Source organism: Aptenodytes patagonicus, chromosome 3 (genome assembly GCF_965638725.1).
Source record: "Aptenodytes patagonicus chromosome 3, bAptPat1.pri.cur, whole genome shotgun sequence".
In the NCBI taxonomy this organism is placed as follows: domain Eukaryota; kingdom Metazoa; phylum Chordata; class Aves; order Sphenisciformes; family Spheniscidae; genus Aptenodytes; species Aptenodytes patagonicus.
Window position 1 is genome coordinate 113,276,821 of NC_134951.1, and position 16,981 is coordinate 113,293,801.

The 16,981-nt window shown below is 43.4% G+C and overlaps 1 protein-coding gene across 1 annotated transcript in view; it reads left to right on the plus strand.

Annotated features, from left to right (window-relative positions):
- Nucleotides 1–16,981, plus strand: part of ALK (ALK receptor tyrosine kinase) — a 328,254-nt gene that overhangs the window by 253,237 nt on the left and 58,036 nt on the right. The window contains exons 7-9 of the mRNA XM_076334726.1: nt 2,063–2,194; nt 3,925–4,025; nt 16,649–16,818. Coding sequence (XP_076190841.1) covers nt 2,063–2,194; nt 3,925–4,025; nt 16,649–16,818 — 403 coding nt within the window. The remainder of the gene's footprint in view (nt 1–2,062; nt 2,195–3,924; nt 4,026–16,648; nt 16,819–16,981) is intronic.

A 16,981-nucleotide genomic window follows, 5' to 3' on the forward strand; every position in this document is an offset into this window, starting at 1 on the left:
AATGAATTGCCTTTTGAGGTGTGTGAGTCAAAGTTGAGGCCCTGTGAGCAGGTATTTAATTGACCTGCAATGTCAGTCAGGGGGTTCTGCTGATATTTAAACATTTTGAATGATCTGGGGTTTGGATACTGGTGCCTCACTTCATAGATAGAAAATTTCAGAGGGAAAAATTCTTAATGATCACAACAAAATCTGAGTTCAGGAGTCTCCTCTTCTCATAGAGAAGCTCATGAAATTGCCACTATCACATGACCAGCGCATCCTCTTGCTTTAGGAGTTTGTAGTCTATCCTACATTTTGTAAGTGAAGAAATTTGTATTCTGATTTTGACAAGCAGTTGAAAGGAAAAACTAATTTCCTGGATATGGGGGTTTATAATGTGTTTGCACATGAAATTTCATTTTTATCTTGCAATTTTAAACAGATTTCTTGTCTCATTTTCCTTTCTTTCAAAAAAAACCAAAACAACCCACAACAAAAAAAAACAAAGATAGGGGAAGTTTAGGGGAACAGGGAAGGAGAAAACACATATGGGCTAAACTGGTTTTTAGTACAGATTTGAGTACACAGTGGTGTAAAAACTCTGAGAAGTCAGGAATATCATCATCCCTTTTATGGCTACATCTGTTCATCACAGCAGTTTTTCTGGTTTGTTGGAACAAGGACCACCCCCACGGAACAAGCCTGTTCAGGGGCTTTGTACTGCCAGCCCCAATGACTAGTTAGTCTATATAGCAGGGTAAAATGACTGGTTGCTCTTCTTTACTTCTCTTCTGGCATCTTTAATGCCTAACGTAACTCTATATTAAAAGGCCACCTTATTCTGCCAGGCTAGCTTTGTGCTCTACCTTTTTCCCCGTAAAACCCATTTTGTGCCCTTTTATTACTGGGAAGCCTTCTGGTACCTGGCAAAATTGCCAGCTGCACCCTGGGTGCAGAATCTATATTAAGGATCATTAGTGATTCACTAAAAGTGAAAATCATGTTATAGTAGTTGTGATTTTACATGGCATTTTACAAGGTCTGTTTTCTGCTGAGGTTACTCAATAAGTACAGAGTCGGGCCTCATGTTGAAGAAGAGAAATGCAAAGGTAGAACTACACAGCAGTAGAAATTAGGGAGGCCGTGAGTGTTTATTGAGGATGATGGGAAAAATTATTTCATGAGTTTTGAAGGAAATGTGGGATTCGTGGCCGAGTAGAGGATGTTCACCTATGGCAATATAAGTGTATGGCTCAGGGCAAGAGGAGCAGTGCTTTGCACCCTTTGTAAGAACTTGCAATGTAGGTAGAGAAGGAGATGAAGAAGGCATGAAGTTACCTTCTGCTTCGAATGAGATAAGTATTACTTTAAAACTGGTTAATTTAAAGGCAAAAAGCTAATGTATCTTTATTGTTTGGAGCTGGAAACTTGCCTGAAATCCCAAGCCAGTGACAGAATGAGTGGGCTTCAAAGCCTGAAAGTATGGCTTAGAATAAACTATACTCTTTTCATCCATTCATCTCACCAAACAGATCCACAGGTGCAAAAACTGAGGTACAAAATGATTCAGTGCTTTACCTGAGACAGCATCAGTGCTCACAGAGAGAAGAGGTCACATTGCTGAGCTGGGCTGACTAGAGACCTAGGCTGTAAGTGAGGGGAATAATGTTAGCAGCTTATCCCTGTCCAAGATTTCCCTCCATGGGGCTGCAGAAGCAGTGGTTAGGAAAGCCATCTCCAAGCTGTAACCTTGAGTGGGTTTATACCTGTGGAGCTGTAGAGGCCAGGTATTTAGGAGTCCCCATAGTGTACACTGAGATGTGTCCTCTCACTCAGATGCATCAAAGTGTGTAGGGAGTCACTTAGTCACAATCTGGGGGTTGTTTCCCTTGCTACCACCCTCCCCATGGTCAGGCACACACATGACTCCACACGAAAGGACTGAGTAGCTGTGGGAGTGCCCGCATGCCCTGAGCAACCTGGTCAGAAATAGTCACTGCAGCTTCTCTGTGAGCCCAGGAGTCTCCTCCTCAGCTCACCTGGGTTCTTCTGTATGTGTGTGTGTCTTTCCCTCTTGCAGAAAATCTTCCCTCTGGCTTTTACTGTTCGTTTGAAGAAGGAGACTGTGGCTGGATGCAGGGCTCTTCTGCGTCCCATCCTTCTCCATGGCGGATTGGAAGCCCGGAGCACAACCGTTTTCCTTCAATAGAAGGTGTGTGAGAGTAAATAGTAAGTGCAGAGAACGAACAGCAGAGAGCAAAAAAGATACACAAATGGTGGGGAGAGGGAATAAAACACAAGGCACGTTTTCCTATGTACTTACATATTCAGCCCCCAGTGAAACAAAAGCCATCTTTCTACTCTAAGTGCTTTGAGCAAAAGACTATCCTGGTCACTTTCTGTCTTGAGGATATAGACTGGTACTTCAGGTCTCTACAACTGACACCAGATACTAATCCTGACCCTTTCTAAACAACTTCACCCCAAGTATTAATCTGCATGACCCTCCGCCATACTGATCTGTTTTTTTTCTTTCAGATTTTCCTATTTACTTCCTCTGTTTCTCTGTTCTGCTTCTTTTTTTCCCTTCTCATTTCCTAATTTTTATTCTCTGTGCTCCATTGTCCCTTGAGTTCCAATTCTATGTATAATTACTCTGTACTTGGTTCCTCTAGCTAAATCCCAGTAGTTCATTTCTAATCCTTCTCGTACAAACCCTTGAAGGTTTATACCTTGGGCATTGAACTGGTTGAGTTTTTGAACCATTGAACTGCTGGTTGAGTTTTGGCAAACAGGCTACCTGCCAGGATAAGCGTCTTCCTAATGCAATAATGTAAATAATTGGAGGCATTTATTGCTGAGGCACAGAGCATCTAAAGAGATACAATGATAACAGAGTTAACGGTATATAATCCCAACATTGCTTTAGAAAGTTAGATCCGGTGTTAAACATGAAGAGTAAGATACTCTACTTTTGTGTGAACTGGTATAGGCTACAGTGCATTTATTCCGTCTGATGGCTCAGCTCACGGTATTACTATTCACGGTATTATTATTTGGACATGAGGAAAAATTTCTTTACTGAAAGAGCGGTTAAACATTGGAACAGGCTGCCCAGGGAAGTGGTTGAGTCCCCATCCCTGGAAGTATTTAAAAGACATGTAGATGTGGCACTTAGGGACGTGGTTTAGTGGACATGGTGGTGTTGGGTCGATGGTTGGACTCGATGAGCTTAGATGTCTTTTCCAACCTTAATGATTCTATGATTACAGACCACAAAGTGATGGAAGCATAGGTAAACATGAAGGCAAAGAGCCAGAAAGAGGGTGCTGTGGGGAGCTGGCAATAAAGTGCTGCTGATTCATGATTTGTCTGTGCTGTAGAGGCAATTTCAATGAAAGCCCAAATAACTGGGCTTTAAGTAGTGGTGGAGCTGGAGGGCAGTGCTGAAATACTGCAAATACACATCTTCTCATGCAGAGCTGCCAAGGAAAAACCTAGTGTTGCTACTGCCGTTGTTCCTCTAGTTACAACAAATGATTAAAGGAGCAAAGAGGCCTCCAGCTGCATTAATATTACTCTGGTGGTATTTTGCCATAGTTGTATTTTGTTTTGGGATTGGCCAAGATAAATATTCTCTTCCAAGTTACTTTTCGTTCATAAAAGATGTATTTTGTTATTGAGCCTTGCAAGGAGGATGAATCTGAAGTCATGGAGGAACAGAAGATAGCTGTAGGGGGAAGGTAGACAGACTTCTTAAATGTATTTCCTTAGTATGTTTGTTGGGTGAAGCTGCATCCCTAATAAATTGAAAAAGCCATCTGTTCTCTGGCATTCTCCTGTAGTAGGAGCCAGCTAACACAGGTTCTAGGGAGGTTTCACAAACCCTGAAACCAGAAGGTGAATGCTACAGTTTGACCTTCTTCCTGCTCTTTTATCCAGGTTGTGCACTCCTCCTTAACACCAGCAAAGCACCAGCAGTAGCAAACACTGTCATGACCAGCACTGCATTTCCAGCTCCTTTGAGGAACTCCCCCTGCGAGGCAAGTCCTAATGTTCTCTTTTCTTTTGCAATTTACAGAGTTTTTTTGTGTGTCTGACTCTGGTTTTCAAACATAGGCACTAGGTCAGTAGCACAGCAACCACTTTCTCTGATGTCTTATATATAAAATATACTTATTTAATGCCCCTGCATGCAAGGGAAGGATATGGTTAGCTGCTTGAAATGCCACAAAATGTGCTCTGAAAAGCTTGGCATATCTTGTCCTCATTGTATGGCCTCACATGATGTATTACAATCTTCATAATTAGGTGTATATACTGTAAGTGTAGGGCAGCCAGCATTACATAAACACAAAGAGGAAGAAGCTTACTACATGAAGAAACATTGTATTTGCAAGATCCAAGAAAGAATAGGCTTCAGGACTGCCCCTGAGCTGCTCAGAAAATACGGCAGCAGAGAGAAATTCATGTAGAATGGAACCAGGTTCTTCTTCAAGCAGAAAAGCTGTTGACAGTCGTAAGACATCAACTTAAGCAAGTATATCAAGGCTTGCCAACCCTGCACAAATGGTAGTCATTTCTGAGTCAGCTGTACTTAACCCTTAGCTGCAGATTACAGAAAGATGACCTGTCTGCATCTTTTTACTCTAGTCTATAGCCTCACAGATTATATTATCACTGATAGGATTTATTAATGACTTAGGACTTCAAACCATGGCTAGTGACTTAGAGCATTTCACATCTTGAATGGTCGCCCTGAAATGTCACACAAGCTCCTGGATCCTGGAGCAGAGGGATTTGGGAAAATCGATTCTAACAAAGCACAGTTTTCGTGTTTATTGGTTGAGCACTGAACAGACAGAAGAATCGGATTCTCCCTGTTCCACTGATCTTAAAATGCAGAAAGGACAAGAAGGGATACATTAGAAAGTTCTCTGGAATGAAAGTACATAGAAGATGGTGTTTCTTTGGCTTAAAGTTTGGTTTAGTTCACTTCTGTTGGATATCTCAGTTCATATAGCAAAGCGCATCTGTTTTTGCTCTCTTGATATATTCATGTCCTCCTTCTTCAGGAAATACATTCTACCTTGTTTTTCCTCCCTCCTGTGACAAAGGCGTATGCAGGTTCTGAATATTTTAAGACCTTGTTCTGCCATGGACCAGCAAGAGCAAGTGTTTTTCATAATCCACCTGACACAGGAATCAGAGTGAATGATTTCCCAATATGTGTATATTTTTTTTCTTGTGTATACAACAGTACAAATAATTAAACTTGCCGTCGGGGGAGAAGCTGCCATGTATTTCATCTGCTCACATGCCATCCCACCTCCGTCACTCCCCTTGGCACTTAAAAGGCATCCAGACACATCCAGCACTGCAGCTGTCGGTAATAAAGAGTGAAGGAGTTTGGCAAGGGTTTTGTCTCTTGCCTTTTCATATAGTGTAAAAGCTTCTCTTCTCAATGAGCCCCTGGTGGCTTCAAATTGTATTTTACTGGAACAATCTGTCTGTGAACAGAATAATTTAATTCCACTTTTCAGCACAACACAAGAGGAGAAAGGAGATATTCCCCCCCTACGCACTTATTCCTCTAATAGGTGCCAACAAACTTCCTTATAGTGAAATTATAGTCAGAAAAGAGGTTGTGAAAATACCATAATGCTGTCCTGTGTTTATTCACCCTCAATCACGTCCTGATTGAACTGGCTCAAGTTCAGGCACTAAAAGATGAGTTTTCTTCTACCTGTCATTGCTGACAGCTCCACCTGGCATGTCACAACCAGGACAGATTCTCTGGCAACTGAAATCCCACTGACAAAACTCACTCATGATTCATGAGGTAAAGGGATCTCAGCAAGTGTGTGTGAATTAGACCCATTTATTCTTCCACAGTCAGAGCAAGCCATAAACCTGCCTTCCCTTTTGTATTTGATCCAGCTCACATGCTCCTTTAGATATCTGCTTGCTTTCCTTGTGTGTTCACTTACATAGTGGCTAGTCCTGACAGCTGATTCCAGTACCATAGAGAGATTTGGCTCAGATTCACATCCTGCACTAATATATATTAATGATGGAGGCTGTCCTTAAGCCTGTCATTTAACATCCTTCCTCCTCCTTGTATGCCGTGTCTACCCCAGTATCAACATGCCTAGCTCAGCTGAACTCCTGGGGATGAGACTGAATGTGCTGCCCTGGCTACTCAGCTCAATCACCTCTGCTGGGTGAGTAGAGCTTACCCCTGCTCTGTGCACAGGACTTTATCAAAGGCCTTATGCTGCAAGCCCTGAGAGCAACAAGGCCAGCAGACGTCCCCAGTTTGCTGATCCTGACTCCCCTCTCTTCTCTCCCTGCTACGTGGAAGCTCTGGGACACTACTAGACCTGCTGTTTACTGAAGCTACTATTTTTTCCCCTTATCCCTTAATTTGCTTTTATTTTATCCAGTCATGTTAGACAATTACGCCCACCATAGCAAATGCTGACACCCTGCTTTTTAGCCTGAGGTGTATGTAGGAGTTAGTTAGTTACTTCAGCCTCAGCATGAGGAGCATTACCTGCTGCAGTACCTGCAGTACCAGGCTGGAGGATTCTGGGTTTTGGCCAGAATGTCCATGGAACCAGGACTCAATGCTGATAAGGAAGCAGTCAAGCAGTCCACAGCAGGTGCCAGCCACAAAGAATTTGCCAATGCTTCAGGCTTGTTTTTTGTCCCTCAGCCTGGCTGTTTAATCTTCCACTGTGATAGACTGGCAACAGAGATGACTGAACAGTCTGAGAAAATGACTGCTGACACCTTGGAGACTTGTGGGGTGCCCTGGTCCAAACACCTTCCCTGCTGAGGTTCTGGGCAGCTGTTTGCAGTAGTGCTGATGCTAGCATTTGGAGACTCCAGAGCCTGGATGATCTTTGGCATACATATTGTGGCTAAGTGCAGGACAAGCGCAACCCTCCACCTTTGTGCTCTCCCCAGCTTGAGGTTGGTTACCAGGAGCGTGCTGGGCTGCTTGCAGGCTGTGCTCCCCTAGCGTTTCCCATGCCCTGTGGGAGACTCCTCATTAACTCAGTAAGGGAAAAATCAGCCTGACCTACTCTGTACTGCCCCACATGCATCAAAAGATGAGAAGAGGGTAAAGATGCATGCAGGAGAGAGTCATAAACACAGCCTGTACTTTCCCACATGTGTTTGGGATTGGCCCTAATGTGCCTTGCACTTTGTGTATACCTTTGTATTGCACTTTGCTCCTGTTTGTTTTGAGCAGCTTTATATTTTCATTTTCTTTGTTCTTCAGTGCTTTTGGGAGGTTAGAGGAGTTAGTTTGTGATGCTGCCCTTTGTTCTTGGTCCAGTTAGTTCTTCTCTTTCTTTTTGTTGTTTTATTAAATCTTGGCTAGAGTATCCTGGCTTCAAAAAATCTTGTTTGCAGTCCAGACAGTCTTTGTTATCTTTTTCATGTTGCACATTTGGTAGAGTCCTTTGCCTATTGACCCCATTAACTGTGTGTTTAAAACCCAGTTTATGTGGTAGAGGGAAACTGTGGCACCTCTACTAAATCTTGGGGGAATGCAGGAAGTGATATGTGTAGTCCATGAAGAGATGCTCCATTACCCTGAAGTAGCCAGAAAGGGGAGACGCAACAAAAAGCTCAGCAAATGCTTCAGGAACCAAACTGAGTCACAGTAATCAAGAGCAAAAATCTGTTAATCCAAATGTAAATGTTCACTGGAAACAAAGCACGTGTAACTGAGCATAGGAATGCACATAAAGTGCAAAGAATTAATCCAAACAGTGGCCTGACTTAAAGACAGAATTTATAGAGCTTGAGCAATAAAGCACCCTTTCTCTTCACATTGTGATTCCCCTCCTCTGAGTGGGAATCAGTTGGCCTTCACAAGGCTGACAGGGCAAAGAGGATCGTGGGGTGGTTAGACACTTCCTCATTTTGAAGAAGACATCCATATGCATGTCATCAGTAGTTGTACTGCTGTCTGGGAATCTGGGAAACCACATTGCAATTAAAGTCTAAGGGAAGTGCTGTCATCTCAGACATCACCCATGGCAAAACTAAATTGCTTTGCCGCAGCTGATAGCCCCTCGGTGTGCACAGTTTCCAGACTATAATGGCCACCTACTTCCCAGTACTTTGCAAAGATGTCAGAGAGCTGACACAAGAGTGTTGCGGATGTCCAAGGAGTGCTCACCTTCATGTGGAAGCTGGAGACTCAGTTCTGGCCCCCCATGTCTGGACAACGAGGCAATCCCATCTCCCTCAGTCCCAGCATTGTTGCTGTACAAGTGCAGAGTCACGTACATTGACTTGCTTTTCATTCCATTTTTCAGAGATGCTCCCTGTCGTCTGCATCCTCAGGCTTTGAAGGATGCTGTGGTGCCTGTAGAGTCATATCTGTGTCTTCCCGAAGTGTTTGGGCTTCTCTCATAAAAAGATGTAAGACCAAGTCTAGGACTACTGCATTCTGTGAGGGCTTGGTACAGTGTGTACCTGCCTGGGCAGCAGTAGTTATACCTGTCCTGCAAGATTTCTTTTTGTGGTGGATTGTGACTGTTACTTCTGTTTGAAAGTCACTGCAGAAACGTGAACATCTGGAGGCTGATTTTTAGAAAGGCTGTGCTTTGCTCAGCACAAGGGAATCTGTGATAGACCTTAGTGCCATATCTGAGAAGTAAAAGCCACGCAAGCAGTTTTGATGTAGGTTATAACAGAGAAGGAGAATAACAACAGCAGTGATGTTGCCTGGATTGTGATGAACTTGAAATTAGCCTTAAATGTTACCGCATGCATCTCCACAAAAGAAGGTGACTCTTTGCAAGAGGAACTACACTGTGATTGGGAACCAGATTATTTCATTTTTCTGTTAGATCCCGAGTCAAACATTTTAAAGGGTATAGTTGTGCTGAAAAACAATGAAAACAGATTCCTGTGACAGTAAAAGAGCTTTGTGCTTTTGGCCATGTCTAAAATAATGAAAATCTTTTTCTGATGCTATTTTGACATGTCAACTAGCTATTTCTTGAAAGCCACCATTATGTTGTGTAAGTAAGTACTAAACTGAGCCAGACTTCTTTTAAGCCTGAAATTACTTTCTGAATGTAAACATACTCTCTCTAGAAAATAAATATAATATGTTGATGTAAAACAGTATAGTTGAAGTTTGCCCTTTCATTCGGGTTTATAGGGATAAAGATGTTTTCATCCTCTGTGGTTATTAATTCAGTTCTCTTTTCTATGCAAAAGTGTTGTATTTTTTTAAAAGCACGTAAATCAATAATATAAATCATACCTTGAGTGCATTCTGAGCCCCATGCTGACACCTGCAGAGCGTGTCTCTCTTTCTCCTCTATTCCTTGAGCTTTAAATAACTTAGAAGGGTACATGGTAATAACATTGACTCAGAACATTTATGAGCATGAAAAATGCAACATAGATAGGCCTCTAGCACAGCCTTTCATGTGCTTTATTTTGCAGAATGTTGTTAGCACCCTTTTTTCATTTTAAAGTGTTGTTTTTAAAATCTGTACAGCTTATTCACTGTTATGTCTTTATCTTTTCTTGCTTCCTTTGCTACCTGGCTTCTGTGTCATTGGATTGGAGGATCTATAATATCTGAAATTTCTTGAAGGCCTGGTCACTCCACAGTACTCTGGCAGCAAAATTATGAACTCTTTCTCTCTCTTTCACTTTGCTGTCATCTTTATTTTTATGTTTGTTTCCTGAAATGAAGGTGCTTTTATTAGGTTCTTGATTTTATAAAAGTAAACATAAGTAAGAAATAATGTGAGAATAAACAGCATGAGAATCTGTTCATATAAAATACAAGCTTCTCTTGCCTGCCTAGGTATTTTAAAGCTACGTGATCAGATCAGTTAATTATCATTTTATCATTTACATAAGGCTTTTGCTTGCACATCTGAGTCCTAAGCAAAAGCAGAAGTGTCAGCAGACTAAAAGAGAGACTGAGTGTGCACAGTTGTTGATGTGGCCAAAAAACAGGAACAAGACCTTTTGGTCATCTTTCTTATTCATAAGAGTCCAAATTGCTGAGCAGTCCTACTAGATGTCTGCTTGTACTGTTGTATGCAACCATTTCTCATTTCTAGTAAGAAAAACAGTATTGCCAATGTGATAAACTTCATGCCTCAAACATAGTTCGTATTCACGTACAAACCTTACTGAGACCTGGCAACTGCAGCTATTGTCTAATTCTGTGTAAACCATATTCCAACTTGCAGCTTCAGTTTCTATTCAACGATGAGGTGTTTTCCAAGCCTCTTTAATGCCTGACTTACATTTACTGGGTCAGCACATTCACATCTGAAAACAACTTCTACTGTTTCCTGTCCAGTGAAGAAGACCCAAGACAAGAGTTATGTTTTTCAGAAAAATAAATGTCTGTATTTCAAGAATCCACAGTTTCTGTTCAGGAAAATTTTAAGCAATTCCTTTGAGCAAGTATTATAGGTGGGGGGCAAGAACTGGGGGCATGAGCACTAAGTAATGTGCTGTGAGTCTCACAAGATGTAAGCCTGTGGTGCAGAGTTGGGGTGTGGGTAGCAAAGATAGCCACCAGTGGGCTCCAACTACTGCAGTTCCTTGGGAGCAGGATGCCTGTAGGCTCTTCTCCGTCTTCTTAAAAATACCTTACTCCAAGCCCTGTTTGAAGTATGTTCATCATCTACCGCAACCATGGACTTCCGGAGGGCGGACTTTGGCCTGTTCAGGACGCTGGTTGAGAGAGTCCCTTGGGAGACAATCCTGAAGGGCAAAGGGGTCCAGGAAGGCTGGACGATCTTCAAGAAGGAAGTCTTAAAGGCGCAGGAGCAGGCTGTCCCTGTACGCCGTAAGAAGAACGGGCGGGGAAGACGACCGGCCTGGCTGAATGGGGAGCTCTTGCTGGGACTCAGGAAAAAAAGGAGAGTTTACCACTTGTGGAAGCAGGGGCAGGCGACTCAAGGAGAGTACAGGGATCTTTGTGGTCGTGCAGAGAAGAAATGAGAAAGGCAAAAGCCCAGCTAGAACGCAATCTGGCCGCTGTCGTTAAAGACAACAAAAAAAGCTTTTACAAATATATTAATGACAAGAAGAGAGCCAAGGAGAATCTCCATCCCTTATTGGATGCAGGGGGGAACATTGTCACTGAGGATGAGGAAAAGGCTGAGGTACTCAATGCCTTCTTTGCCTCAGTCTTTAACAGGCAGACCAGTTATCCTCGGGGTACTCGGCTCCCCGAGCTGGAAGACAGGGACGGCGAGCAGGATGAACCCCCCATAATCCAAGAGGAAGCAGTCAATGACCTGCTACGCCACCTGGACACTCACAAGTCTATGGGGCCGGATGGGATCCACCCGAGAGTGCTGAGGGAGCTGGCGGAGGTGCTCGCCAAGCCGCTCTCCATCATTTATCAGCAGTCCTGGTTAATGGGGGAGGTCCCGGACGACTGGAGGCTTGCCAATGTGACGCCCATCTACAAGAAGGGCCGGAAGGAGGATCCGGGGAACTACAGGCCTGTCAGCCTGACCTCGGTGCCAGGGAAGATTATGGAACGGTTCATCTTGAGTGGGACAACCAGGGGATCAGGCCCAGCCAGCACGGATTCATGAGAGGCAGGTCCTGCTTGACCAACCTGAACTCCTTCTATGACCAGGTGACCCGCCTAGTGGATGAGGGAAAGGCTGTGGATGTGGTCTACCTGGACTTCAGTAAGGCCTTTGACACCGTCTCCCACAGCATTCTCCTAGAGAAGCTGGCGGCTCATGGCTTAGACAGGTGTACTCTGCGCTGGGTCAAAAACTGGCTGGACGGCCGGGCCCAGAGAGTTGTGGTGAATGGAGTTAAATCCAGTTGGCGGCCGGTCACGAGCGGTGTTCCCCAGGGCTCAGTTTTGGGGCCGGTCTTGTTTAATATCTTTATCGATGATCTGGATGAGGGGATCGAGTGCACCCTCAGTAAGTTTGCAGACGACACCAAGTTGGGCGGGCGTGTTGATCTGCTCGAGGGTAGGAAGGCTCTGCAGAGGGACCTGGACAGGCTGGATCGATGGGCCCAGACCAATTGTATGAGGTTCAACAAGGCCAAGTGCCGGGTCCTGCACTTGGGCCACAACAACCCCATGCAGCGCTACAGGCTTGGAGAAGAGTGGCTGGAAAGCTGCCTGGCGGAAAAGGACCTGGGGGTGCTGGTCGACAGCCGGCTGAACATGAGCCGGCAGTGTGCCCAGGTGGCCAGGAAGGCCAATGGCATCCTGGCCTGTATCAGAAATAGCGTGGCCAGCAGGAGTAGGGAAGTGATCGTGCCCCTGTACTCGGCACTGGTGAGGCTGCACCTCGAATACTGTGTTCAGTTTTGGGCCCCTCACTACAAGAAGGACGTCGAGGTGCTGGAGCGTGTCCAGAGAAGGGCAACGAGGCTGGTGAGGGGTCTGGAGAACAAGTCTTATGAGGAGCGGCTGAGGGAACTGGGGTTGTTTAGCCTGGAGAAAAGGAGGCTGAGGGGAGACCTCATCGCTCTCTACAACTACCTGAAAGGAGGTTGTAGCAAGGTGGGGGTCGGTCTCTTCTCCCAAGTAACAAGCGATAGGACGAGAGGAAATGGCCTCAAGTTGCTCCAGGGGAGGTTTAGATTGGATGTGAGGAAAAATTTCTTTACTGAAAGAGTGGTTAAACATTGGAAGAGGCTGCCCAGGGAAGTGGTTGAGTCCCCATCCCTGGAGGTATTTAAAAGATGAGTAGATGAGGCACTTAGGGACATGGTTTAGTGGGCATGGTGGTGTTGGGTCAATGGTTGGACTCGATGATCTTAGAGGTCTTTTCCAACCTCAATGATTCTATGATTCTATCTTTTCCTCTTTTTTTGGTTACTTGTGCTAAAGACGGACAACTAGCTTTTGCTGTCCAGTAGGACCGTAATGCTAATCGTCAGGGGCATTGCTACTCAGAAAGGGAGGAAAAAGAAACAGCAACTCTCCAGAGTGCCACTGAGGAATGTTTTATTTATGCTGCTGTGAGCGTGTGTCACTGGTCCTCAGTCAGACATCTAAGCACTAGTTCATACTGGAATGTTTCTAGCCACTCACAGGTGTAAGCAGGCCCAAACTTCACCCAGAAGGTTCTCAGTATTTTCTTTCTTTTGTGCATAAGGAAGTAAAATGCAAGTCTCAGTTCTCAGGTGGTCTTGAAATTATGCAGCTTCTGCTAGAAAATCTACTCTCCTTGTTTTTCTTCACCTCTCTGTTAAACCTGCCAAGCCCTGTTGATATTGATAAGGATTAGTTTTTTGTTCTTTCTTGGATGAATTGAGTCTCCTGTTTGTCAGTTCAGAAATTCCACAAACTCAGAGGCTAAGGGGTTTCTCAGAAGGCATCTTTCCAGATGATGTTTGCAGTACAGTGCATGTGGCCGTCTGACCCAGGTTTTGCCTCAATATGCTGTGTGTTTACCATGGGCTCTCTCTCCCTTTAATTTTCCCCAAATCAGTTTAGAGTGTTTAATTTACTGAGTGGGTTTGCATATGAACAGCTAATCACCAGCTATGGTGGGTTCTAAAGCCGGAAAGCAAGGTGCCGTTGAGCCAACGTCTACCTGCAATGCTTAATTAATTTCTCAGTGATGTTTCTAGCTCCTGAATATTTTACTGCTGGTTTAACACAGAGGGAGATGTTTGATATATAATGTTAGGGGTATGCCACCAACAGCCCAGATTCAGATTTTTCCAAATGTGCCACTGCACTACTTACAGGATGCATCGTGTATGTAGTACCATCTGCCATCGTTGATGCTGTATTCTGTAGAATGAATGCCAGCCCCATTCGGAAGTCTTTACTATGGCATCCAGCTCATCATCTGCTCTGGTTCACTTCAGCAGGTGTGAAAAGACCTGGATTGCCCTGCTGTGAAGCTTAGAAACTGGAAATCACAGCCAAAAATGCCCATTTGGACACAGTGCCAGTTGATTCACTCAGAGCCAGTTCATTAGAGTCTGCATATTGCACTTTGCCAACAAGCTGATCTCCCACATCTAATGCCAACTACATCTTTCCTTCAAACAGCTGACATGTGTGCAAAGGCATCCATTCCAATTCATCAATTGCTTCAGCTTTTGCTCTAGTGTTACGTTAATAGCTGTCAAAGGCTCATTCTTTTCTCACTTCTGACCGTGTAGATGTTGCCTCTTACTGTCTGGCAGGTCTCCAGAAGAGACAGAGGTCTGAAAGCTCCTGTATAGTAGGAGTTTCAGGGCTTTACCCTCTCAAATGTTGAACTGTCAAAATGGCACAGTGAAGTTGCTCCAACTTACCCGTATTAGAAATTTCACATGGTGCATTACAGTAGAGTTGGCTTTAGGGCCCTAAAAGTGCTTCACATATGGACTCTCAACAAGAGGAGTTGCTTTCCCTGCTATAGGTTGCGTGCTTTAAATGTCCACTGGAATTCCAAAGTTATTTAAAAAAAAAAACAAAAAACTTAGTCCTGATCAGTTTTCTCAAGGTAAATTACTTAAGTGGGTCTGAAAGGTATTCTAATGATATTTAAGGGAGAGCAATCTTCACTGTAATTTCAGTAGTCTCACTTCATAGGCACTTGAAAGTATAAAATGCCCAACAAGTTATTTAATCTTGATTGTCACCTGACATTAAGACCATGTATGCACTAAGAGTTAGGAGTAGCTATGCAGATACCAAGTTTGAAGGCATCAGCATCCTACACCATAAACCTTTGTCAGCAGCCTCTTCCACCAGTGTTGGTTCTTGTGAACTTGTGGGTATGAACTCAGCCCTCCCCCCAGCTGGCCAACACTTTGTGTCATATCTGAAGCAGTTCTTTACAGTCCTGCTCAACTCTGCTTTTTCTCTCTGGTGTCTGCAAGGTGAAAATCCTCACAATTCATCCTATGGTTTCCAGTGTCTGACGTTATGGAAATGGACATGGGACTCCACAAGTCTTTTCCCAAACTTGGGGTGACAGTGAGCTGGTAGTCAGACTAGAACAGTGGCTTGTCCGCAGAAGTGCTGTGGTCTGGTGGGCCTCAGTGATGGTTTGCTGAACTGCTGAAAACCTATGCATCAGCCTTGAACATCTGTGGTCAAAATGAGGTAATGAGATGGATTCATGGACCCATATCTGCATATCAGTTTGTATGACTTACCAATGCTTGTGTCATACACACTAGCAGTTCAACAGACCCAGGAGTGATTCTAGGCAAGTGCAGTGATTTTTGGACTGGAGAGAGAGAAGAACCACATCTAGATTTTTAGTTTTCTATCATAGTTTTGCAATGTAGTCGAAGTCATTGCTGGTTTTGTAACTTTGGAGACAGGCAGCTGAACTGCACTGTTTACCTAAATTCAGTACTGATAATTAATATAATGGGTACCCAGAATTTTGTTTCACTCACCCCAAAATTGTGAGCGTAAGCTAGGAATAATAGCAACATTTCTGTCCTTTCGACCCCTAAATCTGACTTGTCTGCCAGGACAGACTTACACCATGAGATAGGAACGGCAAGCAAAATCTAGCAGTTGTGTTTTATGCTGAGAAATGGATATGAATATTCTAGGCTATCAAAGCAAGAAAGTAAGTAATGTTATCAGGTATTCCTGTGTAAAATATAAATTTAATTCCTAGCCTCCTGACTTAGGTGTTGGCTTTGAAGTGTTAAAAACCAGGGGGCTATTTTTTAACATGCATGTATGCTAGATACTGTGCTGAACACTTTCTTGTGTCCAAAAATCCATCGTTAATGTAGCTTTAATAAACTCGTTCCTTCAGCATTCTCACCTCTACTGGTTATCGAGATGAGACCCAGCTCCTGCATGTAATATATATGTGTATTTTACTTATGCTCTTTATCAACAAAGAGCTAGCTCTTCTTCTTCCCAAGAAAATTCAGAAGACTATATTCATATAATATGGATTCTGAGACTAGCCTGATGTAGAAGGGATTGTTTTTCTTTTCATACAATGAGAGAGAGAAAGTCATAAAATGAGAAAACTACATGAAATAATTTTACATGTGGGGATAAATGCATAGAAATGGACTCAATTGCATTAAACGTAACAAAAATGTTAGAAAACCGGTTCCCTAAGGTATTTTAAATAATAAAAAACCTAATTATTACTGAACTTTAATTGGAAAGTCTGTAGAAACTTGGAAAGAGGTAAGGAAAAACTGATTTTTGAAAAGAGTATCTGGGGGATGAGGGTGTGATTACTAGTGATGCCTGCTTATTGCAGCTATTCTCCCTGTGGTTTTGCTGCTACCAGAATACAAAAGTTTATTGCTGAAAAAGTTGTTAGTCTTAACTTGCATCTCTTAGGTGGGACCTTAGGGGAGTGTGATCTATGTACTGCAGATAATAGACGTATTAGCTTATCCCTTCAAAATTACAGACATGTATGTGAAAGCTGAAACAGAGATGTTTTGGACTCAAGTTTACCAAAAGGAAAGACCAGTAGTTCCAATACTAAATAGCATATACTAAGTATTACAGGCTTCCACATCTGTAGAGTTTTCTAAAGGGATTACATGAGCATAAGGGAGGGAGAATCGACTTTTTGGTGATTGGAAAACAAAGAAATGAAAGAAGAGTTGGGAATTTTGTTAACTTTTGGATAATGTTTGTGATGTTTAATCTCTTATGTTCTCTTTCTTCTAGCTACGAATGTCATGGCTCATCCATGGTGTCTTGCTGGGAAATATATCCCTGGTGCTGGTTGAGAACAAGACAGGAAAGGAACAGAGCCGGATGTTCTGGCATTCAGATAACAGCGAAGGTTTGGGAATATGGCAGTGGATGATCTTACCTCTCCCAGATATACTGGATAGGTATGAGTCTACTCATCATTCTCCTTCATGGTGACCAGCCATTTAATCACTAGCTACCTGGCAATGAAAATGGCCAGCATTGCTCCTGGAAGCGGTTCCTTCAGGGAGAGGAAGCGCTTTGGCCCCAGGAGGTATCTTCTGTTAAAGGCGGGGAATGAGACTA